The 25399-nt window shown below is 38.1% G+C and overlaps 1 protein-coding gene across 5 annotated transcripts in view; it reads left to right on the top strand.

Annotated features, from left to right (window-relative positions):
• GULP1 (GULP PTB domain containing engulfment adaptor 1) overlaps nucleotides 1-25195 on the top strand; it is a 277933-nt gene extending 252738 nt beyond the window's left edge. For 2 of the 5 annotated variants that reach the window (XM_054044445.1, XM_054044443.1), the window contains 4 exons: nucleotides 977-1201; nucleotides 4538-4676; nucleotides 13501-13595; nucleotides 23720-25195. In XM_054044445.1, coding sequence (XP_053900420.1) covers nucleotides 977-1201; nucleotides 4538-4676; nucleotides 13501-13595; nucleotides 23720-23791 — 531 coding nt within the window. In that variant the 3' untranslated portion in view covers nucleotides 23792-25195. The remainder of the gene's footprint in view (nucleotides 1-976; nucleotides 1202-4537; nucleotides 4677-13500; nucleotides 13596-23719) is intronic. The other 3 variants (XM_054044444.1, XM_054044447.1, XM_054044446.1) reach the window with 3 other exon arrangements.
• The last annotated feature ends 204 nt before the right edge of the window (nucleotides 25196-25399 follow it).

Below are 25399 nucleotides of genomic sequence, written 5' to 3'. Positions count from 1 at the left end.
GAGCAGACGAGGACCAGTCCCAGTGATGCTACTTAAAGGCTGCAGTAGCTATTCTGGCCATTGCGCCCCTCATCCCGTTGTGTGGGGAGGACTTGAGGGTTGGTAGAAACTTCATGCTTCACCCCTCTTCAACTGGAAAGAACTGCTGTGCCAGAAGTCCCCAGAATGCTAGATTGTTCACGCGCAAGAGGCTCCCCACTCAGCACAACCACAGCCGTTCCACTCTGTCATGAACCCTGTTTACCTGTGCTAGGGGAAAGAGAACTTGAGCCTTTGTGATAGAAGATCTTAGACACTGTTTGAATTATCTAGTAAAAAGCATCTCATTTCAACTCAAAAGTGCATTAGTTGCTGTTATACCAAAAATGTCATAAGGATATATATTTCTGTGCAGGAACTGTACAGTTTTCATATTCTATAGCTGAGTAACCAAAGGAGCCAATATAATCTTCCTATTCAAAATAAAAGAAATCCTGTAAATTACCTACATAGCAGGCTTTTTTTTATTGTATGAGGATTTTATTATATGAATTATTTTTTATTTTGGGGGTAAAAAGAAATGGTCAATGAAACTGTATATTAACATAACAGTGAACCAGATTCTGGCCTGTACTTTAACCACAACAACTTTCCTCCCTAATTATGTGCCTAACTACTGTTTTGCATGTGCAAATACGGGGTTTTGTAGATATGTTGTTGCATGCAGATTTTACCCATTGTGCCCACATTTGAAAATGTATTCATTGTATTTTGATTAATTTTTTAATATCTTATTTGTTCCCACCAATACTGGAATACTTTTTATGTCTATGGGTTTTTAAGGTTCTTTTTTCATTTACAAAAAAATTCTTTAGCGTTCTGTTGAACAGCAATTTGCAAACAAATTTTTAAAATATAAAATGTGCATTTTTTCTTTCCCTTATGTTACCACTTTCTATTCCTTAGAATATTTTCTCTTTCTGTGATTCCTTTACAGCTGCTGCACATAAAGTCTGATAATGATCAACATATATTTCAAAGACCCTCCACCTTTTTCTGGTGTAATAATGAGGATTCAACTCCTTGTTTAGATATCTCTTCCATTACACTTACTCCTATGAGCTCTCCTGACTCCAGACTATCATCTGGACTGTTAACACCACCACCTTCAAAAAGTGGTCTTCCAAAGCCAGTCAGTGAATACAGCATCCCAAGACCTCGTGTAATCCTGTTGTGCAAAAACTTTTTTTTTCTATTTTCCTATGTTCTCTGTTGTGTGTTGATTGTATTAAAATATACATTTTGTACAGTGGTTAAAGGACAGATCAGATGTATTGTAGGTTTTTTCTGGGTACTGTTAAAATATGGAGACTTTTGAGATGTTCTATAGTGCCTGCATCATATCCTTAAGATAATATCTTATTTTCCCAACTTTTTAACATTTCTTTTTCTTTACATTCTAATGGTTTACCTGTATGTGCTATATTTATTGGACTAGTTTGCTATTTTGGTAGAGTAATTATACTAATAATAGGTATTTACATTATTCAAGACAGTGTCCCAAAAGTCTGATTTGGAGGGCTTTAATTTTTTCAGTAGAAAGAGAACTTGGGTAAGTGAGAAAGTATTGATTAGCCAGAAGAGCAATCAGCCATTATATTTGTTTTACTATAGTTTATATGAACTCTGTGCAAAATGAAGGCTGCAAATTATTTTATTCTAAAATGATCTGTAACATGCATATTGACTGCCTTCTCATAACAATTTGTCAATACTCACAACCTTTTTTCCATTTGCAAATGACATTTGGCTGTATTTGGCAAACATTATCATGGCTTTCTGCATGTGTTTACTGAATAAAAATGCTTCTCATATTCATCCAGATTTTAATAGTATACATTTATTTTTTGAATTAACCACTAATGATCAAATTTATTAATGGTATCAAAATACCCAATGAATATGACAAGAAATTGGAATATTGAACAGCAAAATATGAATGAAAAACTTTTATCAAAAAGACTCATTTAAGACTGACCTTAAATATTGTTTACGTATCTATCTAGCTTCTTCAGAGCTATTTATAACCTTAAATTCTCAGTTATAATCTGGCCACAATTCACACAAAGATCTTCCATGAACATCAGTGGGAAATCTGCATGTGAATCTAGGGTAGTTTATGGCTCATAAATACATGCAGGGCCTGATATCATGCTCCTGATGCAGACAAACCGCCTCTCCCGTCAGTAGGAGTTCTGTTTGCATGAGGAGTGTGAGATCTGCCCACTTTTTGATTACTGTTGTTTGTGTTACACAGCCTGCAAATTACACACAGAATTCCCATGACATTAATGGGAGTTCCGTGTGCAGATTAACAAGGGTCTATTGCACATAAACAATATTCTCTCAAGAACCATTGGGCCATAGGCTGTCTCTGAAGTGCATGTGCTAACGCCTCTTGATGTCAACAAGTGTGTGTGTGTGTGTGTGTGTGTGTGTGTGTGTGTGTGTGTGTGTGTGTGTGTGAAAAGTCCCATATAATTTAATCATTTTTTAAAAAAGAAGTTGAACTCTAATCTTACCACAAACATGCATGAGAATTATTTATTTTAAATAGAATGAAGCCAAAATTTGTATATGTGGAACCCTTAAATTAGGCATGTCAATACATATAAATAAAAATGGCACAATTCTTAGAGGGGCTGAGTATGTCCAGATCCCACAATACGTATATAAAATATAAATTCCAAATTCATGAGCTGGAAATTATGTGGCTTTGAGAAAATAATGCCACAAAAGGTTATTGAATAAAGACTATATAGATGAATATACAGGAAATAAATACTTTATGACTCTCTCCAGCCCAAGCTTTATATATTATACAGATTATATCTATAGATATAGACATAGATATAATTTTTCCAAGCAATACAGTCTGTAGAAGTCCAAGAGTCAACATATTCAAGAAACAGGTTAGCTTTTTGCAGAAAACAACACTTTAAAAAAACCTTGCCCACTGGGGAGTAGAGGAGCATCTCAGTGAGAGAGGAAGAAGTACTGAAAATGAGATTTCTGCCTCCAGTGAGTTCTTATCCAGAGCCTGTCTCTGCTCTATCTCCCCTTCTTCCCCACCACCTCCTGGAGTGATGCTGAATGAAAGAATGCTGTAGATGAGGGAAATATTTGTGTAGCCTCAAGAAGCAGAGAAGGCTGGTTCTGGCCTGTATATGGACTTTATGGTAAAATAATAATAGTAACCTAGTTATATGGGTAGAAGGTTTTATTTGATCCCGCACAGAGTGAATGTGCTGCTAAGGAATCGCATTCTGATCTCCAGCTCTGCCCTTCTTTTCTGGAATGGAACTGTCTGTGACCGCATCTCTGTGAAGGGACAGTTTGAGCTACATAGAAACTACTAAAGAAAGGAAAATACCTTTCCAACATTCCTATTACAGCTGTATGGCCCAAGAGGGCTGTGGAACGCCCATGAGCCAGCATCTGTAAAGGCTGCTTATCACACAGGTTGTAGCATTGAGATAATCTGACTAAATCAGTCTGTCTTAATCCTGTGGTTACATCCTCTTTCGTGTCAGCATTTTGACCAAATTGTGAATTATTTTGCCAAGTTAATTAGGAAATAGGACATTTTTCATCTGGCATTATAGTATTTCTAGTTTCCAGAAGCTTATTTTCTATAATGTGCGTAAAACTGAACTTGCATATGTGTGTCCCATATCAGTGGTATATATTTTGCCTTAGTTTGGTTTGTCATTCTGAATTTTTAAGCTGTTTTTAGTGTCTGTTCTGTATTGACTTGATTGCGCTGTATTCTACGTCCTGGGAGCGATGGTAGAACTGCTGTATGAGCTGTGATTAATGTTTTTATTTTAATGTGACTTTGGAACCATGGTAACTTATTTGCTTATCCAGTATTTGTTGAAGTCTGCTAAAAAGTCCTGGGCTTTCATAATGAAATATTTTCTGCTCCCCATTCAAGGATACATTTTTTTTAATTTTGGATTTTAATATTACATGTTGTCCGTGTGTTAGATGTCCAGGTTATTGTTTATCACAAAATACATTCCACGCATTGAGGACAGCAGCTCTCATAGGTTGTCAAATAAATACTCACGTTATATAAGGAGAAATTAGTAAAGAAAAAAGTATTGGAATTATATCTTTTAATTTCAGGCACCATTTCTGTACATTCAAAGTATAGCCTATTGCTGTTGCCCCGTTATCTTAAATGGGTCTTGGGAATAATACCTCTATTCAAATTCTTATTAATTTAGAGTTATTTCTTTCCAGCTCTTTTAGGTCTAACTGTCATTTATTTCTGGCTATCTCAGATTTACTGAAAATGTGAAATTTACAATGCTAATCGGGTTTTAGCATGTCCCATAAACTCTTTGTTGTGAATGCCATTTGCTTGGTGTCAGGAGCTGGTTTTTGCATGCTGTTATTTTTGATACTGTAGCTCTTATCTGCATGCTGAAAAGTTCAGTATTGTGATTTTTCATGTGAAATATTACCCTAATATTTATTGTCCTTATTGTAGGCAGGCAGTGTGACACCTAAATCACCCTCCACTGACATCTTTGATATGGTTCCCTTTTCTCCCATATCCCCTCAGTCATCAACACCTACTCGCAATGGCACACAGCCTCCTCCAGTACCCAGTAGATCTGCAGAGATCAGTAAGTTTTGTAACAACTGACCTAATTTTTTCATATATTGTTTTTTTAATAAAGCATCTAAAATGGTTTACTGACATTTTCGTGACAAGCCATTTACTGTTTTTGTTAGTCACATGTCTGATAATGCCATTTCATTTTTATACCCTCTGACCCAAATTCTTTGCAGTTCCTGCCAAGTTAAATAATGAATAAATTCATTGAATTGATTAAACTATCATATTCACAATTTGACGGTTGGGAATTAAAACTTCCTTACTTTTTATAGTATGTTGGTTTTTTTAAGTTAACCCAGGAAGTATTTTGACTTCCAGTTACATTTTCTTTATTGCTTCTCGCAACATTAATATTTTTTGTACCCCTCCATTTGGTGGGGAGGGGGCGGGGGGAAGAGTGGTGATGGTATAGAAGGGAGAGTTGGATTCACAGCTGAATATTCAGAGTTTATTGGGGTAATAGTGTTCATGTAACTTTTCATGTCATCCAGGAGAAACAAGGATAAAAGCTCAGAATCTCAGTATGAAAGTAGTGTTTTCTGCTTCCAGCATTTCACCATGATGGAGGAATATTACATTTTATTGCCTGGCATGGTCTATAACAGGGGTGGCCAACCTGTGGCTCTGGAGCCAGATGCAGCTCTTCAGAGGTTACTATGTGGCTCCTTGCATAGGCGCCAACTCCAGGGCTGGAGCTATAGGCACCAATTTTCCAGTGGGCTACAGGGTGCTCACTGCTCAACCCCTGGCTCTGCCCCAGGCCCGGTCCCCACTCCACCCCTTCCTCCAAGACCCCCGCCCCTTCCCCTGAGTCTGCTGCACCCTTGCTCCCCCCCCCCAAGCTTCCTGCACACCACAAAACAGCTGATCACAGTGGGCAGGAGGCGCAGGGATGGAGGGTTAGGTGCTGATTGGTGGTGCTGCTGACAGATGGGAGACACTAGGGGCAGGGAGGAGGCTGACAGGGGGCTGCTGACGTGTTACTGTGGCTCTTTGGCAATGCACATTGGTAAATTCTGGCTCCTTCTGAGGCACAGGTTGGCCACCCCGGTCTAGAAGCCCTATCCTGAGAGTTGCTGAGCTCTCCGAATTTGACCCCAGAATGTACTAGAGAAAGTAGAGTACCCAATTCAGCCCAACTACAAGTCCACTGAAGTCATTAGTGTTTTGCCTGCTCAAATCAAGGTTCAATTTGATCTGCAGACTTTACAGAATGTGTCACTGCACATCTTCCACCTAGTTGTACACATGAAGATCCATTTCTTGGTCTCATCTAGGTCAGTGGCAAAAGCCCATTGATTTCAGTGGAAGTAGAATCAGGCCCAACGGTACCAGGTATCAGAAATGGTACCTAATTCTGATCACAGTTACAGTGATGTAAATTAGGAGTGACTCCAATTAAGCTATGCATTAACTCAGTGTAGAAAAGTGGTGTAAACTAAACTAACATCAGTCCTGCTTTTAATTTCTTTAACCTAACAGAAAAACACTGCAAGAAAATTTGACATTTACCGGTCAACTGAAAGGCTGTTTATAGTTGATGAAAGTATTTGCATTTCTTTTGAACAGCAATGTTGCAATTGTGCAACAAAGCTTTATAATGTTTGGTGTTTTTCTTAAAGCCCCATCTGTTGAGTCCTCTGGTTATAACATAATCTCAGTTTTCATTTTTTTAAAAGTATATTTCTAGCCCTTGTGGTTGTAATGAAAAACAGAAAGAAGATAATGAGAACAAACATTAATTTTGTTTTAAAATTTCATGATTTTAAAGTCAATCTCAATTTTGGGGGACTGATTTATGAGTTTTGAACATGAGATGATACTACTGCAACAGTTGATGTCATTAACACCTAACATGGAAGTCAGGTGTTGCACGTATTAATGATTTCATTAACTGCTTAAGGAATACATGTCCATAAAGGAAATACCTAATCCATATTTTCAATAAGTTCCTACAGATGCTCTGGCCATGTATGTGGCAAAACTAGTAGCCAAATTGTTGCAGTGTTCTAAAACCATTGGGCTACCAGAAATTTAAAGAGACACTGAATGATTGAGGTATTGATGAGTGTCTTTACAATTGCTCATAGCCCTAATGTTGCCACCCTTGTTCACACTGAGTGGTACTTTACTCCACTGATTTCAGTGGGACAGCTGGTACAGTTTGATAGCACCAAAGACTGGCAGAATCAGTTCCTAAGCATCATATCATATTAGTGTAGTCTGGCAGTAGAAATCTTTTCAAACATAGCCTAGAACTCTCTTTGTGCTGCCTGGTATGCTTCAATTATAAGGGATATTCTTGCAATATTCTTTATGTTCTCAAAATCTCATTGATCTCATTGCAATTTGGGATGCACAGAAAGGACAAGTTTGGGTCTTTTATCTGTATAAATTTGTGGTATAGATTAATCTATATTCAAGTTGGGATTTTACAGCTCAAGAAAGGATACAAAGGAGGCTTTAAGCCACCTTTCTGCCTCCTCTGTTCATGAGGCTGGCTCCTGGTGAAAGTTATAGCATGTCCCATCCACACCCCCATTCCACCCAAGAATGGCTCCCTTTAGAGCTGGTCAGTAAAATCCCAAGAAGGCATTTTGTTCTCAGAATTTACTGATTTGTTGAAATTTAATGTTTCACAGGGACAGTTAGCTTTTGATGCTGCTCCCCCAGAAATTATACAGGATTTCAGTAGAACCCTGCCTAACAGATAATTTTCAAAACTTGACTCGTTTTCTGCCAGCTGAGCTCCTCAACGTCCCAGGCTTCCAGGCTCATGGTGCCTCAGTCGCTGGCTCTACCCATCCCCATTGTAGATGAGAGAGAGCTATGTGGAGAATGACAATTCTGTTTCACAGGGGATTTCAGTGTTTTGAAATTTCTTTTTATTTCAAACAAAAAAATTAGACATTTTCTATGAAAGGGAATGCTCAGGATGCAAAATGGGGTTCTTTAAGGTGAATGGCAAAGCTAGTTAAATCCAGATTGTTTACTGAGTGCTTCCACCAGCCAATAATTTTTTTTCCACTTTGTGAAATACACCTCTACCCCAATATAACGCTGTCCTCGGAAGCCAAAAAATCTTACCGTGTTACAGGTGAAACCGCGTTATATCGAACTTGCTTTGATCTGCCAAAGCGCGCAGCCCCGCCCCGTTGGAGCGCTACTTTACCGTGTTATATCCGAATTTGTGTTATATCAGGTCACGTTATATCGGAGTAGAGGTGTAATCCAGAATCTTTCTGTCTGTAGTATAGCCGATAACATAATACTGCTAGAATGAGATTTGTGGTATCAGCATTGTCACAAACTGAGAAATTATGAGAGATCTTCAGCAAACCAGGAAGAGCGAGGCCTAAAAAGAATATTTAGTTTGAATGCAGAATGGTGTCACCAGCCTGGTTAGTGGGATTAATGAGTACAGAAATCTCAGTTGAACTCAATTTTAAATTCAGATTTCAAGTTCACCTCCACAATATATAAACATTGCAAATACAAGGGTTGAAAAATCAGTTATTTGGTTCTTCTTTTAGTTACTCATGAAGAACTGAGTTCAGGTACTTCCTTTGTGAAAATTCCAATAAACAATATAGAATCCTTTAAATAATCATCATAGTGTGTCTCTGATATATCTATAAAAACAGCCATACTGGGTCAGAGTATCCTGTCTCTGACAGACACCTGTACCAGATGCTTCTGAGGGAGTGAACAGAACAGAGAAATTTAACAAGTGATCCACACCATCATCCAGTCCCCACTTCTGGCTGGGGGACAGAGGTTAGGGACACCCAGAGCATAGGGTCGCAGCCCTGACCATCTTGGCTACTAGTCATTGATGGACCTGTCCTCCATGAATTTATCTAATTTTTTTAGAACCCAGTTATACTTTTGGCCTTCAGAACACTGCTGGCAATGAGTTCCACAGATTGTGCATTGTGTGAAGAAGTACTTCCTTTTGCTTGTTTTAAACCTGAAGCCTTTTAATTTCATTGGGTGACCCCTGTTTTTTGTGTTATGTTAAGGGGTAAATAACACTTTTTCTTCACACCATTCATGATTTTATAGACCTCGATGATATCTACACTCAGTTGTCTCTTCCCCAGGCTAAGCAATCCCAGTCTTTTTAATTCTCTCCTCATCTGAAAGCTGTTACATACCCCTAATCATTTTTGTTCCTCTTCTCTGTACTTTTTTCCCAATTCTAAGTATTCATTTTGAGATAGGCTGACCAGAACTGCACACGGTATTCGAAGTGTAGGCGTATAATGGATTTATATAGTGGCAAAAAGGAATTGCCAGGTGAAAAATTCTCACTTCTTAAGTTATCTTACAACAAATTTGAATATCACCTGCTTTGTCATGTCATAGATAGTCAAAAAGGATCTGTGTTACCTCTATCCTAATCTACATAATCACGATGGGAAATACTATATTATTACAATGGTAACTCTCATTGAGGGACTGTTCTCAGTCATGGAGATAACACGACGACAGGTGCAGTATTTCTAAATCCTGTTTTGAAAATTGCTTTTATACTTTTCTCTCTCTAAGTGTAATGCATATGTGTAATATAGTTGTTTTTGTAACAAAAAATTAGTTTCATTGTTAAGTATCTGCTGATTTTTAACCTGCTGTTAGGCTACATTTCATACAGGGCAAGTGCTGCACATTCAAACTTAAATGTTGTCTTACACTTCTATAGACCAGAGGTGCTTCTCACAGAGCGGGATGGCCACACAGGGAAGCTGCATCCCTTAAAGGCATGTAGTGGTTCACACCTTATGCAGGGTGAAGGGCTCTGAGAGACAAGCCTGCGGTGATCCCCTGGTCAGAGTGCCACTGCGTCCATCACACAGCTGTGCCTAAATGTTGTTAGCTAGCCCAAAGTTACCACACAGCTGACAACCTCTGTTCAGGAGAACAGCGACAATAATGTGGCTGCTCCAGACAAGGCTGTATGAAGAAAAATGAGCATGGGAGCTTTCACAACACCTGCCTGTCACCATGTCTGGCTCAAGGCAGTGTTGTCCATTTCTCTCATAACTCAGAGTATTATATCCACTCACAAACATGTCATGAAAAATAAATGTTATTTTTAAGTACAGCAAAGAGAGTGTGGAAGTACAAGGTCAATTTTCAGTCCTCTCCAAAGAATAGTATTTGATCAAACCCAACCCTAAAATAGATATTTAGATGCTGAATGTGTTCAGGCATAATTTGCTTTGGAAAGTTTACTTGATATGGCACTGGATAAAAGTTTATATATAAAGTTAATTTTGAACATTAATTAAACTGATGAATGGCATGGTTTAACTCATCTAGAATAAGTCTTTCTATGCTTAGTTTTGAAGGATAAAGTTACATAAAATAAATAATAGGAAAAACAAACCATTCCCTCACCTGAAGGGAGAAATTACTTATCAAACCCTGTAACCTGCAACCCTTACACATGTGAGTAGTTCCATTGACTTGAGCAGAACTAATTCTTGCAGGTTTGGGCCCAAATGAGAAATATTCCAGAATAACTGAAAATATTCCATATCAGTTGAATGTTCAGAAACTTCCTTCTAATAATAATGTGAAGTTATATTTCAGCCCTAAGAAATGCAAAAGCCATGTTTTTTTTATTTCACTGCCCGTTTTGTAAGGCATGATATCAAAAACTGACTGCCTTCAGCTATCTGCCAAGGGCGAATAGTCACACTGAAAAGTATCATCTTCTTGGTATTATGAAACAGAAGTACTAAATAAAAATTATAATAACTCATATCTATAGTAATGAATATACATCTATCTCCTGAACACTACAGAAGAATGATGATTCTGTGCTCATTGTCAGTTAGAGCATCCCTCATGCCCAACGTATGCTGGCTACCAACTGGGGATCACCAGAACTGAAGAGTACTCCAGCCATATCTCTTCAGTGCACCCCAGATAAATCCTCTTTGTTGTACAGAAACCCACAGGTGCAGAGGCCAGTTAAATCAGCTCTATGCTAGCCAAGGATTCTCCTACACCATGGTGGTCTGTATCTGCCTACAATGGATAGCTTTCTGCTGGCATAAAGGAGCTGCACCATGAGCCAGGTTTTGGTCCTAAGGTTAGAGGCCACATATAACCACATGGACTGTAATGTAACCACAGCTTCTGAGGTTCTGGTTAACCAATCAAATTCCATCTTGCTTTAATACTTTAATGTTAAGTATAACAGAAACATTAAAATAGCCTCTTAATATTTGTTGTTTCAAATGGATTTTGACATACTTAAGGTTAGTTGTTAATCATGGCAAAAAAAGGGAAAAGTCATGATCCTATCATGGAAAAGATGCAAACATTGTCATTTTAGTTAAATATGTTGTGGCACGTGATAATTTAAGTTGTTTGCAATGAGACATTATGAGAACTCTAATATCCTAAAATCAGAATATCTTAAAGCCATGTAATAATACTAAATTGTTAGTTTAAAACCCATGCTCCATTGCAATGGACATATACGATAAAACTTCAAGAAACAGTCTTGTTCAGTAGTGGGCTGGCATGGGAACCACGTCAGTGGGTGAAATCCTGGCCCTGCTGAAGTCAAGAGAATTTTGCCATTGACTTAAGTGGGGCCAAGACTTGAACCTGTGATTTTCTATGAATCATACACATGCACACACCCACACAGAATTGCCATCGAAATCACGGCTCTCTAGACATACTGTTCTATAAACAAATTTCAAAATTAATATATTAATATTCTGTATTGTGTATCTATCCTGTGCAATTTCTTTCAACATTGATTGCATGAACAGTAATACTGTAACATGCAGTCTCTTGAATTAGAAAATACTTTGTAGTTTGTTGTTCAGTGTAACATAATTGACTGCTGACTCCCAACTCTTGACTCTAATGTTGCCGGTCATATTTTGGGCTAGAACATAAAGCCAGTAGTATCACAGGTATCAATAGCCCTCTTTACTTTTAAATTAACACACTTTATAATTGGATAGCATGGTTAGCAGATCAGGTGGATAAAAGCTAGGATTGTTTTAACTTTCCTTCTGGCAATTATGCAGATGTAGTTACCTAGTTTTGCAAGTGATGCAACCAATACGTTTAAACTGTTAGCAAAATGGTTATCAAAACCAGTTTAGCTGGCTTCCAGTCTGGATAGGAATAGAATATTTACATGGCACTCATTTTATGGTGAAAAAAAATCTGTACCTGATGAGAAAGAAAAAATAAATGAACTTGGGCTACAAATCAGGAGAAATTGGAGAAGCTGGATATGAGTCAACAGTGTGCCCTTGTTGCCAAGAAGGCTAATGGCATTTGGGCTGTATAAGTAGGGGCATTGCCAGCAGATCAAGGGACGTGATCGTTCCCCTCTATTCGACATTGGTGAGGCCTCACCTGGAGTACTGTGTCCAGTTTTGGGCCTCACACTACAAGAAGGATGTGGAAAAATTGGAAAGAGGCCAGCAGAGGGCAACAAAAATGATTAGGGGGCTGGAACACATGAGTTATGAGGAGAGGCTGAGGGAACAGGGATTGTTTAGTCTGCAGAAGAGAAGAATGAGGGGGGATTTGATAGCTGCTTTCAACTACCTGAAAGGGGGTTCCAAAGAGGCTGGATCTAGACTGTTCTCAGTGGTACCAGATGACAGAACAAGGAGTAATGGTCTCAAATTGCAGTGGGGGGAGGTTTAGGTTGGATATTAGGAAAAAAATTTTCACTAGGATGGTGGTGAAGCACTGGAATGGGTTACCTAGGGAAGTGGTGGAATCTCCTTCCTTAGAGGTTTTTAAGGTCAGGCTTGACAAAGCCCTGGCTGGGATGATTTAGTTGGGATTAGGTCCTGCTTTGAGCAGGGGGTTGCACTAGATGACCTCCTGAGGTTCCTTCCAACCCTGATATTCTATGATTCTATGAAATAAGATTAGTATAGTACTGAGCTAATATAGTAGAGTGATATTGAAGATATTGGATCTTGATTGGACCTTAAAAATAGGCAGTGACACAATTAAGAAAAACAAAGACTAGTTAGGAAGAAAAAATGAATAGTGAGAAGTTGCTGTAAGGCACTGACAGAAAGAGATGTATAGATGTATTGCTCCATTTCAGTTCCGGGTTCTTTGGACATGTATGATAACTGATCTTTCATGGTCCAGTACTTTTTGTTTTTTGATTCTTAATCTTATCTAAGAGTAAACTAAAATGTCTGTGGGCTAATAGTTGTTTCCATTAATACCAGCTGTGTCTCAAAGAACTATGTCACAAGTCAAGGCCTTACCTGGTGTATACAGAGGGCCATTTGTCTTTACGCAAACCCTCTGACCGGACTGCAAGAAGCAACAAACAGGTGACCTGAAGACTGGATAGTTTTCAAGACTCTATTTCTACCATAGATTAAATAATAAAAAAAAAAAAAAAGATGACTGCTTGGTGCCCACTTCTGCACCTTTTTCATCTGTGAAACTCCCACACACAATAATTGCAGGGCTATGCCATTAGGACTTACCTCACAGAGACAAGGGGTAAGGCCTGAACTTCGTTCAGCTAGGCTATGATATGATAATTACTGAACATTCCTAAAAAATATGCAAGAGAGATAACTGAAAACAAATGAAGAAGTGAAAACATCAGCTTGGTAGCATTCTTAGAAAGGGAGGAAAATAAGCTAACTCAGGCTAGCTTCCAAGTTTATATTTAAACATTGCTGTTCATAAAATGGATGACTGGAAATGTTGTTGTTCAGGTTATTTTGTAGGGAAACATGCTTACCACGCATCATGCTACTCCTTCCATATGTCACTAACCTTTGACTTAATGGTTCTTTTCATTCTAGAGAGAGACCTTTTTGGAGCAGAACCATTTGACCCTTTTAGCTGTGGAGCAGGAGATTTCCCTCCAGACATTCAGTCCAAACTAGATGAGATGCAGGTAATTATTTATTTATCATTTCAACAAATGGTTTCCATTAGCACGTGAACACGTACCTAATAAGGGTAAAGTATACATAGAGCTGTCTTTGTGTTATAGCATGTTAAGAATTTGTTCCTTAGTATGCAAAGGAGAATGTACTTTGATCTTTGTGGATGGATCCCACTGACCTTCAATCAGAGTTGAACATTTGACTCCCTGAGGCAATCTTGAATATTCTCAGTGTCTTTAGAAAGAATGCATTTGGCACTTAAGTGTGCTAATTATTGCTGGTTGGAAATTTTCTGACATCATTTGACATTTCCTGTCAGAAAATGATGTTTACTTGAAATAAAAATGCTCTGCAGGACCGTCCTGATTTTGACAAAATTCCAAGCAAAACCAGACAAGTTTCCAATAGAAGCCTGCCTAATTTTCTGCCAGCTTACCTGCCTGGCTCCAGGTTCCTTGGCAGCTGGGGGCGCCTAAGTAATGGGCAGCTCGGGGAGACTTGGAAATGTTTAGAAAAGGTCATAATGAAACTCTGGAATTCTGATTCATGGGAAATGTTGAAATTTCATTTATCATTCCAATTTGGAACAACTTTTTCATTTTGAAATTTACTGTAGACTGGGAATTCAAGTCTCTGACCAGCACTAGTACTAATATTTGCATAGAGTAAGGTCAAAGCTAAAGTTAATAGGACATGAGAAATATCACTCAGAGGTTTGGCATCAGGAAAACCTAGGTAGAACAATTCTACTGTGGAATTTCCACAGCATTGTTTAAATAATTTCTTCAACAAAGGGGTTTGAATTTGATTGCATAATGCATGTGATATCATCCTATAAAGAATGTTAGCATAAATTAATGGTTTGGATTAAAAAAAACCCCTAAAACATGTTTATATTTCTTTATACTATTTCTAATATCTCTTTTATCTTCTTGTGCTTTCCTGGGTGTTTAGCGTCAGCGATGGTTGGTATATTGTATTTTAATATCAATATTAAATCAATTTGTTGTAATTAAAATCCTAAAAAATGGGCATGCTGTATAATTGACATCTTTGGTGAGGCTTATATTTTATGTCTCTAATTCAGGACCATTTTTATGCAAATGTTTTTGGGGGGCTTTGTTGTTTTAAAGAGGGGGTTGGTGGGTTGGTTTAGGGTAGGGGAGTTGTCTTTCAAGTAATAATTTATAGACTTTTTTCCCAATTGTTCATTTCCTTATTTAAATATGGTTGCTTTTTCCTTACCACTTACACTGATATTGTATAAGTTAACTTTTGCATTTTCATCACCAGACCATTGCTAGTGAAAGTGTCTCTTCAGGCAAATATTATTTATCAATCTATTCTACCCAAATGTATCTGGAACCCAGAGTGGGAGGGGGAGGTTGCGGGGGAGGATGTTTCTGTCTTGGTTGTTGGTGTTAATTTCTCTTGTATGATCTTTTGACACAATATGAGGCATCTTCCATGCTGGCATATGAAAATATAGGGGTGTTGAAAAACCTGTGGCATTTTTTTGCTTCCATTTCACACTTGAACTTCAGAGGCAAAATTGTTGACATTAAACTTTTGTATTATATGATCTATATAATAAATTAGTTCTTGATTAAGATCAGTCAGTTGCTTACCTATTTTGAAATGAAAAGAAATATGAAACAGTGCATGATAGGCAAGTTTGGCATCTTAAAAAAGTCATGAGTGGTTTCTTGGGCCCACAAGCCTATCTAAGGAGTCAGTGAGGATGTTAAAACAATTCGGAAGAAAAACATAAGCAGTTCCAAGAAACCTAGTGAGGCCAAAAACCACAATCTGAGGAATATGACAGTAATGGGGAATATGAGACAAAACTGAAGGCCTCGTTTATATTCTATAGTAGACATGTATGTAGAGCCAGCATGTTTGTACTCATTCACTTTGTAAAAATATAGATTTTCTGAGTTTCAGTAAGTGTATATTTGATCAAATAATATAGAATGCTGTTATTTATTGGTTGTCTGACCAGGGAGACAATTTACATAGAGTTCAGCAGTGAGGGCAAGATAACAACTTAGAACAGCTGATCATTCAAGAGAACATAAAGCTACTGATATAAGTGGGGAATTTCTAAGTAATTTCCAGTGTACAGAGTTAGTATATCTTTATAGCAGGTAATGTTTGAGACAGACAAAGAGTGAAGGTATAACAAGAATGTCAATAAAAAAAACAGGTGATAAGAAAGCACTAAGTAGCTGCTGCTTGTTATTACTGTCAGCACTGCCAAAAAAGATGGGCTCAAATTAAATTCTCTGAACTTTTGGGTATCTTTCCAAATCCAACTTTAGTTTTGGTCCATATTTCACAATGATGATCTTTCTACTGTCACTGTGAATCCGACCTTTCAGGAATGGTCAAAATCTAGACATGGACCCAGATCTGAATTTTGCAGCTCAGACACATCTCTGGTAAACATGCTGTGACAATATCCTCCCGGGGTGCAGCCTGGGACTGTGGGACCACTGTGCCCCCTGAACTCTCTCCAGCCTGGGCTGTCTCTCACAATGCTTTGCTAGTGACCAACAGCAAACCCCTCCAGGCATTGTGATCACTCAGCACAACAGCATATGAAGCCCCACACACAGCGATAGTGCATGAATGCTTCCAGAGCCACTCATGAATCACCCAGAGAAAGGCACCAGCCAAGTACCCCCAGCTCCCAGCACCGTACCTGAGAAATATACCATCTTGCACTGCTCAAGATGGGCAGTGCAGATTTATTAATTAGTTCACTACTTCAACAATGGAAAGTGGTTATACACCAGCCTTTGTCAAACCTGAGCAGATTTTCCGGACACTTCATACAAATTCACTGGTAAAGATAAACAGTTAAACAAATGTATTGACTATAAATGATAGATTTTAAGTGATAGGCAAAAAGTCAGAGTTAGTTACCAAAAGAAATAAAATATAAGCACGCAGTCTAAACTCTCAACCCTATTAGACTGGGCAGCAGCAACTAGATTAAGCAGTTTTTCTCACCCCACTGGATATTGCAGTCCTCAATATACAGGTTTGTTCCTTAAACCTGGGCCAATCTCCTCTCTTGGAGTCTTGTCTTCTTCTCAGTGTCTTAGGTGCTTGCAGCGTAGGTTGGGGCAGGAGAAGGGCCCAGCATATGGCCACTCTCTCTGTTTTATACCCTCAGTCCATGTGCTTGGAAAACACAAGTCCAGGCATGTCTGGGAGCATTGCTGAGTCTCCAGGCAAAGTTGAGCAATTCCCCTGGTGTGGCCCCATGCAGGTGAGTCATTGCATTGTAGCTCCCCTGCTGGACAATGGTTGTTGATGGCTGAATGATTCCCCACCCCGGTGTTGGTTACTTTCCTTGCTGTTGCCTCTGGGGAGCTAATATCTGGCTGATTCCCCAATTTACAGCATGTTTTACTGACCACCATACAACACAATTCTCATAACTTCATATGCATTAATGATACACATATATGGATAGAGAAATGACTTTCAGCAGATCAAACCTTTGCCCTGATACCTTACAAGACGTGCTTTTATATGTAAGATCATGATTATATGAAAATGAGGAATATGGGGGTTCCAGGACGCTCCCCCAAGGTATAGAATGTCACACATTCCTTCTGTTTTGCTGAAACATTTTCATCCCTCTGTGTTTTTACCATACTTCACACATAAATCAAATTAGTCTTTCCATATTCTCTAATCTCCTGAATTTGAAGTTTCTTAGAGGATGTTACATGGACGGAAACTTTCCCATTTCACAAATTATAGCAGCAGCATCTGTTATATGTTCTAAAGTCCCACTTTAGCTAATCTTGTACAGCTTGCAGAAGATGTGGCCATTCTTCTTTCTCTTCCTAATGCAATAAGAGGCTTGCCTTTATTTTCCCAGAAATCAATCACATTTAGATAGAGATCATTATCTGCTCAAATACATGAAAATTTGCCATTGGATCTTTGGGTCTGTGCTGCTTTAAGCCCAGTGGGTGCAGTCAGACTAACAATGAAAAGCAAGTCAACCAGGTTAAAAAACAGAAAGTTCTACCATTTACCTGAGCTCAGGACTGTGCTACATCTCAGCAGTGCTGGCCATTGAATGACTGAAAAACTATTGGAATCACTAGTGTGTGTCCTCGCTAGAGCTGGTCAAGTATCTAGATTCCTCAGATTTCCAAAGGGATACAGGCCTGCGTATGTCACCAATACTGCCCTAGTTGGTTTGGTAACCTATCCTCTGCTCTCAACATTGTAGATCAGGTGTCTGTACTCATATTGGTAAATCTGGCCACTGTATGCAATACCAGTTGTCGTGAGATGATGTTGATGTGCTCTGAAAGGGTCTTTCAGTGGCTTAAGCTATGTTTACACTTAAAATGCTACAGCAGCACAGCTGCAGCACTGTAGCTGCACGATTGTAGCATTTCAGTGTAGACACTTACTACAGCGACAGGAGAACCCCTACCATCACCGTAGTAAATCCACCTCCTGAGAGAATTCTTTCATTAATCTAGCATTAGCTTCTTTGGGACTTAAGTCAGCTGAACTGCATCTCTCAGGGGTGTCAATTTTTCATACCCTTGAGCGACACAGCTGGATCTAACTTTCTAGTGTAGACCAGCCCTGGGTTTTTACCTCTTAGAGCAGGGGTCGGCAACGTTCGGCACGCGGCTCGCCAGGGTAAGCACCCTAGCAGGCCGGGCCAGTTTATTTACCTGCTGATGCTGCAGGTTCGGCCAATCGCGGCCCCCACTTGCCGCGGTTCGCCGTCCTGGGCCAATGGGAGCGGTGGGAAGACGCGGCCAGCACATCCCTTGGCCCGCGCCGCTTCCCACCACCCCCATTGGCCCGGGACAGCGAACCGCGGCGAGTGGGAGCCGCGATCGGCCAAACCTGCCACGTCAGCAGGTAAATAAACTGGCCCGGCCCGCTAGGGTGCTTACCCTGGCGAGCCGCATGCCGAACGTTGCCGACCCTTCTTAGAGACATCCCAGAAGGTAGATTGGGGCAATTACTTTTCTGCATCAAGGATCTATCACATGGAATTCTGTAAGACGCTCTCTCTCCCTGCCTTTTGTATGTATAATTGGCCCTTAAGAGGCATAATCAAGAGGCCATGAGCTACAGTGTTTTCATTATGCTTTTTGCTCTCATCTCTGTTTCTGTTTCATCTGACTGTGACTTTCTTTACAAATCTGCTGTAAACTTTTAAAAAATGTAAAATAGTTATAAAAATATGTTAATAATACGTAAAGCTAATAATCAATATTTGTGTGGGGAAGATGCTTTAAACTAGACAGACAAGCACGTTTTTAGTTCATACAAATAATAGTTTTTGCATTTTAAATAAAGGGAAAAAATGTTAGATTTTCCTTTTTCATTGATATCAACATCTTGTTAGTTCTAGGAAAACATTGATTCTTTCTACATATTTTTGCCCAAATATATCAAAATGAACAATTTGAAAACAATCTGAAAAAGGTGATAATATGTGAAATATAGTCGTCATTCCAAACTTATAGTTTGTTTAAGTCAGGAAATAAGTGGATTGAAGTTTTATGCTATTCAACTACTTTTCTTTGTGCCATTGTCAGCCAGGTTTTAGGTCAAGTCCTAATGTCCTTACTCCGTTTTACTCCATGCTTTCAGTGGGAGTTTGGCCATAATAAGGAGAGCAGGATTTGATAGTAAGAATGCTTTTGATAAGGATTAACAGTCCTATCGAAACATATCTTCCAAATGGTGCATTCTTGATAAAGACTACTGTTTACAGAAACCTATTTAAGAATCATAGAAATGTAGGGCTGGAAGGGACCTTGAAAGGTCATTTAGTCCAGCCCCCAGGGCAGAGTCAGGACCAAATAAACCTTACCATCCCTGACAAGTGTTGTTTCAACCTGTTCTTAAAAATCTCCACTGGTGGAGATTCCACAACTTCCTTTGGGAAGCCTCTTTCAGAGTTTAACTGACACTTGTCATTAGAAAGATTTTCCAAATATATCCCCCTTGCTGAGATTATACCCATTACCTCTTATCCTACCTTCAGTGGACATGGAGAGCAATTGATCACCATCTTCTTTATAATAGCCCTTAACATACTTGAAGACTGTTATCAGATGCCCCCTCGGTTTTCTTTTTTCAAGACTAAACATGCCCAGTCTTTTTAACCTTTGCTTATAGGTCAGGTTTTCTAACCCTGTTGCATTTTTGCTGCTTTCCTCTGAGCTCCTTCCGATTTTGTCCACATCTTTCCTAAAGTGTGGTGCCCAGAATTGGACACAGCACTCTGAGCCCCCGTCAATGCTGAATAGAGCAGGACAATTACTTCCCGTGTCTTTCATAGATTCCAAACCCAGAAAGGGCCATTAGGATAATCTAGTGAGTCTGATGATTTTTAAGTCAACTCATGTTAACACTGTAGTTCCTGGCATTAAAATATTATTTTATCTTGCCTTTTTTGGAAATCCTTCTTATTCAAGAAAGCTAGTTTTTATGTATGGTATTAGTTAAGTATCTGACAGCTAAACCGGCAGTTTCTTTTAGTCCTGAAGTTTGCTAATTACAATCAGCCACATACCCAGGTCAATATATAACTCAGACCTTACCCCAAAATCACGCTGCTGCCAATCCTTTAGTATCTAATATCTAACGGTTTGTTTATAAAAAGGAAGAAAGAAAGGTGAGAGTTAAAATTGGTTTAAAGAATCAAATATATACAATAATTGCAAGGTTCTTGGATCAGGCTTGTAGCAGTGATGGAATGAACTGTTAACTGGTTAAGTCTCTGGTTGCTCCCAAATCATTGGAAGGACCTCAGTCCCTTGGTTAAAATGCTCCCGTTAGTATAAGTTCATAGTTCAGAGGTATGAGCAGGAAAGAGGACAAATGGGAATGTTTTCAGGGCCTTTTATAGCTTCTGCCGTGTGGACAGAAACCCATTGTTCTAGTTTGTGGAAAATCACCGGTAACAAAACGGAGTTTGGACTCACATGGGCAAGTCAGATGTCCATGCATGCTTTGCTTAGTCATAGCAAAAGCCATTACCTACACTCTCTTTAGACCGTTTACATGAAAGTCCCTCAGGTGTGGATAGGCATCTTCCATGGTCCATTGTGAGTTAAGTGTTCTTTAATGGTCCATTCAACTTGAATAGGCCCTTCACAACGTGCTGACTAAATACCTTGTGGGTGTTACCACAGGAGCAAACATTTGAAATACGGGTACATAGTTAATATTCATAACTTCAGATAAAAAACATGATACAGCAATACAGGTAAGTTAATCCTATTCAGCACACCGTAACTTTTTCATAGACACCTTACATGACACATTTTGTACAAGAGTTGTTGCAATTATATAACAGTGGTAGCAACAATGATCTACATGGTCATATTTGAATCATATTACGTCACAGCCTCTAACTGGATGTATTGTGTTTGCTTAGAACAATTCTTCTATGTTTAAGGCTTTTGTGCTTTCATTCGGTGTTGCCAGCTTTAGTAAAATTCATTAAAAATGGGGCAAATTCACCAACATGCTCTGGCTGCTTTATGCCACCCAGGCAATGCAACGCAATCGTACCCAGGCTGGTTCAACCAGGTCTACAACCGCTTAGTCTTGCTGGACCATAATAGTGATTCTGGCCTGTAATGTGATCTTGGTATGAAACTGCTGTTAGAAAAAGCTTTTGCCTGGAAAATCTCAGACCACATTATAATTAAACCCCTTGAAGTTTATTTTATTTCTCTTAATTTTATTTTCAAGCCATTAATAATCCCAAGTGGGATTATTAAATATTTTGACACTTTAAATTCTAGCATGTGACTTGATTTTTTTCATGAGATGAGTTTAGCTGAATCTGTGATTTGCCTTTTATCTTTAAAAGGTATATTTTTGATATACAACACACGCATGGTATTTATTCATGGCAACCTAATGAGAGTTACAAGTGTACATAAACTGGAGACTATATCTTTGGAGTTTGAGTTTATATCTATCCACAATAAGGATGATTTAAAAATCATCCTTGATTATTTTGTCTTAGATGCTTTATAAAAACACATACTGCTTACTTCATACTGCATCAGCAACATTTCCCAAGTACATCCTACTTTCAGGAAAAAACTGAAATGAGGATTACAGCAGAAGCTACTGTAATTAAAATTATTTTGGCCTTTTCATGGGGTCAACTACCTTTCTTCCAATTGCTCATAACTGCAATATTTTCACTTATCAGAATGAAATTTTCCAGGCTTAGTCTCTGCTCAAAAGTGATGTTTCTTTTAAAGTTCAAGCCAAAGTAGTTCAGCATTTTTTAAGGATGAGGAAAATGAAGAAAGACTTTCTCCATCATAAAAACAAAATGCTTTGGGTCAGATTCCTGCCCTTACTTACATTGAGTAGTATCTTACTTCACAAGTAGTCCCGCTAGAGTAAATGGGATTGCTGATGATGTAAAGTACTTCTCAATGAAAAGGTGGCAGAATCTGGCCTTTAATTTGTTTTTAAACACCTCTGCCATGAAAACAGAAGGAGAAAGCTGAAATTTGACATGAAAATAGATAATAGTCTTGAGAATCATCTTTGAGTGTTCTAATAGCAATCAGTTTTGATTTGACCAAATTATGTGCCTTTAAAATGAATACCTTGAACATGCACAGTGGATCTGGTATGATTTTTTGCACTTTTTAGCAATGCTTTGAGTGAAGGTAGGTTGTGTAGCACTTGCACAGTTGATTTAGCTGCATAGTGTTTGTTAAAGGTAACAGAACCAGGTGAAAGAGAATGTTAGAGTTCCATGGTTCCGCACTGAGAAGTGAGGAAACAATAAAGTTAAGGTTGCTTTTGTAACTTTAATGCTGACTGCTTGTGTGTTTGCATTTTGCTACAACCTAGTGGTATGATCATATGTTGTTTCTCAAAAACAATGTGATAACGATATAGTTGTTGCTACAAACTCAGATACACGGGTGTAACATCTTGAATATTTTATTCATTCTCGTACACTGACACTGTTTTAATTGTTCTAACAGTCCAGTATATATTAGCTTAGACTTTTTATATGTTAAGGTTTCCTCTGTATAAGCTATGTAATATAAGAATGTAGGGCCAAATTGTGCCTGGATTTTATATGCATGAACAGCGAAGGAGGTGGCATAAGAAGCCTTCTTTACCGTTGTGTGATCCATATGTGATCTAGGACGATTTGCAGCCTCTCTGTTAAATGGAGAAAAGGGGCTGTTATATCCCTATTTCTTTTGAGTTGGGGAGGTCTCCACCTCCCCATGCATCTCCAGCCTATAGTGTTGGTGAACCATGTGGAATGTTTTCCAGTGCTTCACCAGTGTCTTGAAATGTTCAGGGTATTTTTGTTTTGTTTTGTTTTCCAACAAGGAGGTTGACATTTCTTAGATTCAATTCAAGATATGAGGCAGCTAACTTAGTTCCACACTCCTGGAAGTTGCAGTAACTGAAGTGGTAATCTCCCAGCAATATCCCTATTAAAAATTGTAATAAGGAGTTTAATATATTGTGGGATTTACCATCTCTGGAGAAATGTAGCAGTATTAGTAAGGATTCACATGGTGAATATTTGAAAAATTATATCAGGTCAGTAAACACATGCAAAATACCAAAAATGCCATTATATGCCATTAAATCTTCAGAAGATTTTCACATTAGTATAGCTACAAACTATTCTTTCATTCTTTTACCACTTGATATATTCATTTTGTCTTTTAGGTGCATATTGTGTTTTGCACTCTGTTTCATGTAGTATTTTCAGACATTTGTGTATTTGTGCTACATTTTTTTCTTCTGCACCTATCCTGATTAAAAGGAACTTATTAAAACTCAGCCTTGGAATATGACCAATTTTTTTAAATGTGCAAGATTCACTATGTGATATTCATTTTAAATTCAATTTGCATTTTTGCACAAAGCCAAAAGACTCTGACTTTCTGGCACTGAAAACTTGACTCACATGAATGGTACCACTGGAGCCTACGAGGACTACTTATATGCCTAAAGAAGAGCATGCATTCAGGAGTTTGCAGGATTGGGGTTTATATCTGTGGGAAAAGACTACCTTTTTATTAACTATGTCTGATTTTTTTTTTTTTTTTTACAGGAGGGGTTCAAAATGGGACTAACTCTTGAAGGCACAGTATTTTGTTTGGACCCACTAGACAGCAGATGCTGATGTCATGACCAGAAATTTGAAATTCTTATATGATCCTTTATTTTTAATTCAGAACAAGTATTATAGATGTTATTCATGTGCCAAAAAATATATTTTTAAACATGGTAACTCTTGTGAAGTTTGCTTCTGTAAAATTCCAACTTAGGTTCCCTGTACAAATGTAAAAAGTCACACTTGTATATGAAATATGAATTAAATTACACTGTTGTATTTCTCGCTCTCATACTTGGACAAACATTTGCAATACCTAAGGAGTATTCACTTTAAGCTGGCAAAGTTCTTTAATGAACTCATAGATACCTCTTTCTGTTAGAAGACAATATAATTTTTGCATAATATTTGAGTGGTGACCTTTTAAAATTAATCGTCTCAAGCCACTATTTAATTTCAGGTCAATGGGATGATTATTGTACAATAAAAAAATTAAATACCAATTAAGGAAGTAAAACATACTGAAAATTAGTATGTACATAAAGGATAATCTGGATGCCATGTAATTAATTCCAGTTAACTGTACACAATCACTATAATATATGAATAATGTTATTGTTAGCCTATTACATCTGCAATATTTTAGGCCTTTAATTCACATTTTAAAAAGTAAAAATATCAGATTAATTGTCAATATGCTAGCTAATGTTTGATAAGTGTGTTAGGGAGGTCTAGTATACATGTTACAGTTATTTTGTAAAATGGACAAACTTAATGCTATGCATTTCTGGTTTGATGTTTTACAGCTAAGCTAGTTGCACATATTATATGATGTTTGTAATTTGGAATTCATTACATGTCAGCTATATTTAATGTTCTGAAAACTAAGACCTTCATGCTAAAGAACACATAGTAACCCCACTGCATTCACTGGGACTACTCTTGTGTAAAAGTACTCGCATGCTAACGTGTTTGCGGGGGTGGGGCCTTCAAATGTTGAGAAACAATGTAGTGTTACTGTTAAATGTCACACTGCAGCTCTACAGCTTACAGCAACAACTCAGTGCAAGCTAATAATGAAACCTTAAATACCCATAAATAGGTCACATAACAGAGCTAGATATTAAAAATATCTTGCATTGTGATGAATAATCACACACACAAAATATTGCTGCTGGGTGTTAGTATATTGTTGACTTGACTATGCGTACTTTTCACTAACCTTTAACATAAGCAGTAAGTGAACATATGATTTGTGAATGTTTGCATTCAGCCATGAACTTGTTCCTTAATGTTTATACTTTGCCATGATTTTGTTCAGTGTGTACCATGCCCAAATTTTATGTTAAGGATATTCCCTTCCATCCATAAAACCCTCATTAACTCCCCCCTCCCTATTAACAACACACATCAGTAGAAAAAGAACTTTCAGGGGATTTTTAGTATGGTTGGTTGGGGTCTTCCCCCCCCCCCCCCCCCCAAAAAAAAAGACTTAACTTTTTTGGTACATTTTGGCTCATTAAATGTTGCTTTTGAGCTTATTATCTTAAGGTTTAAACAGAAAAAATGCATTTATGCAATATTACATTTAAGCATATATACTTAGGCCCGGATTTAGCAAAGTACTTAAGCACATATGTAATGTTAAGGATAAGGGTAGTCCCATTAGCATCAGTG

The sequence above is a fragment of the Malaclemys terrapin genome, chromosome 11, assembly GCF_027887155.1.
Source record: "Malaclemys terrapin pileata isolate rMalTer1 chromosome 11, rMalTer1.hap1, whole genome shotgun sequence".
In the NCBI taxonomy this organism is placed as follows: domain Eukaryota; kingdom Metazoa; phylum Chordata; order Testudines; family Emydidae; genus Malaclemys; species Malaclemys terrapin.
Note: the sequence above shows the minus strand (reverse complement) of the source record. Positions and strands in the feature narration are given on the sequence as shown.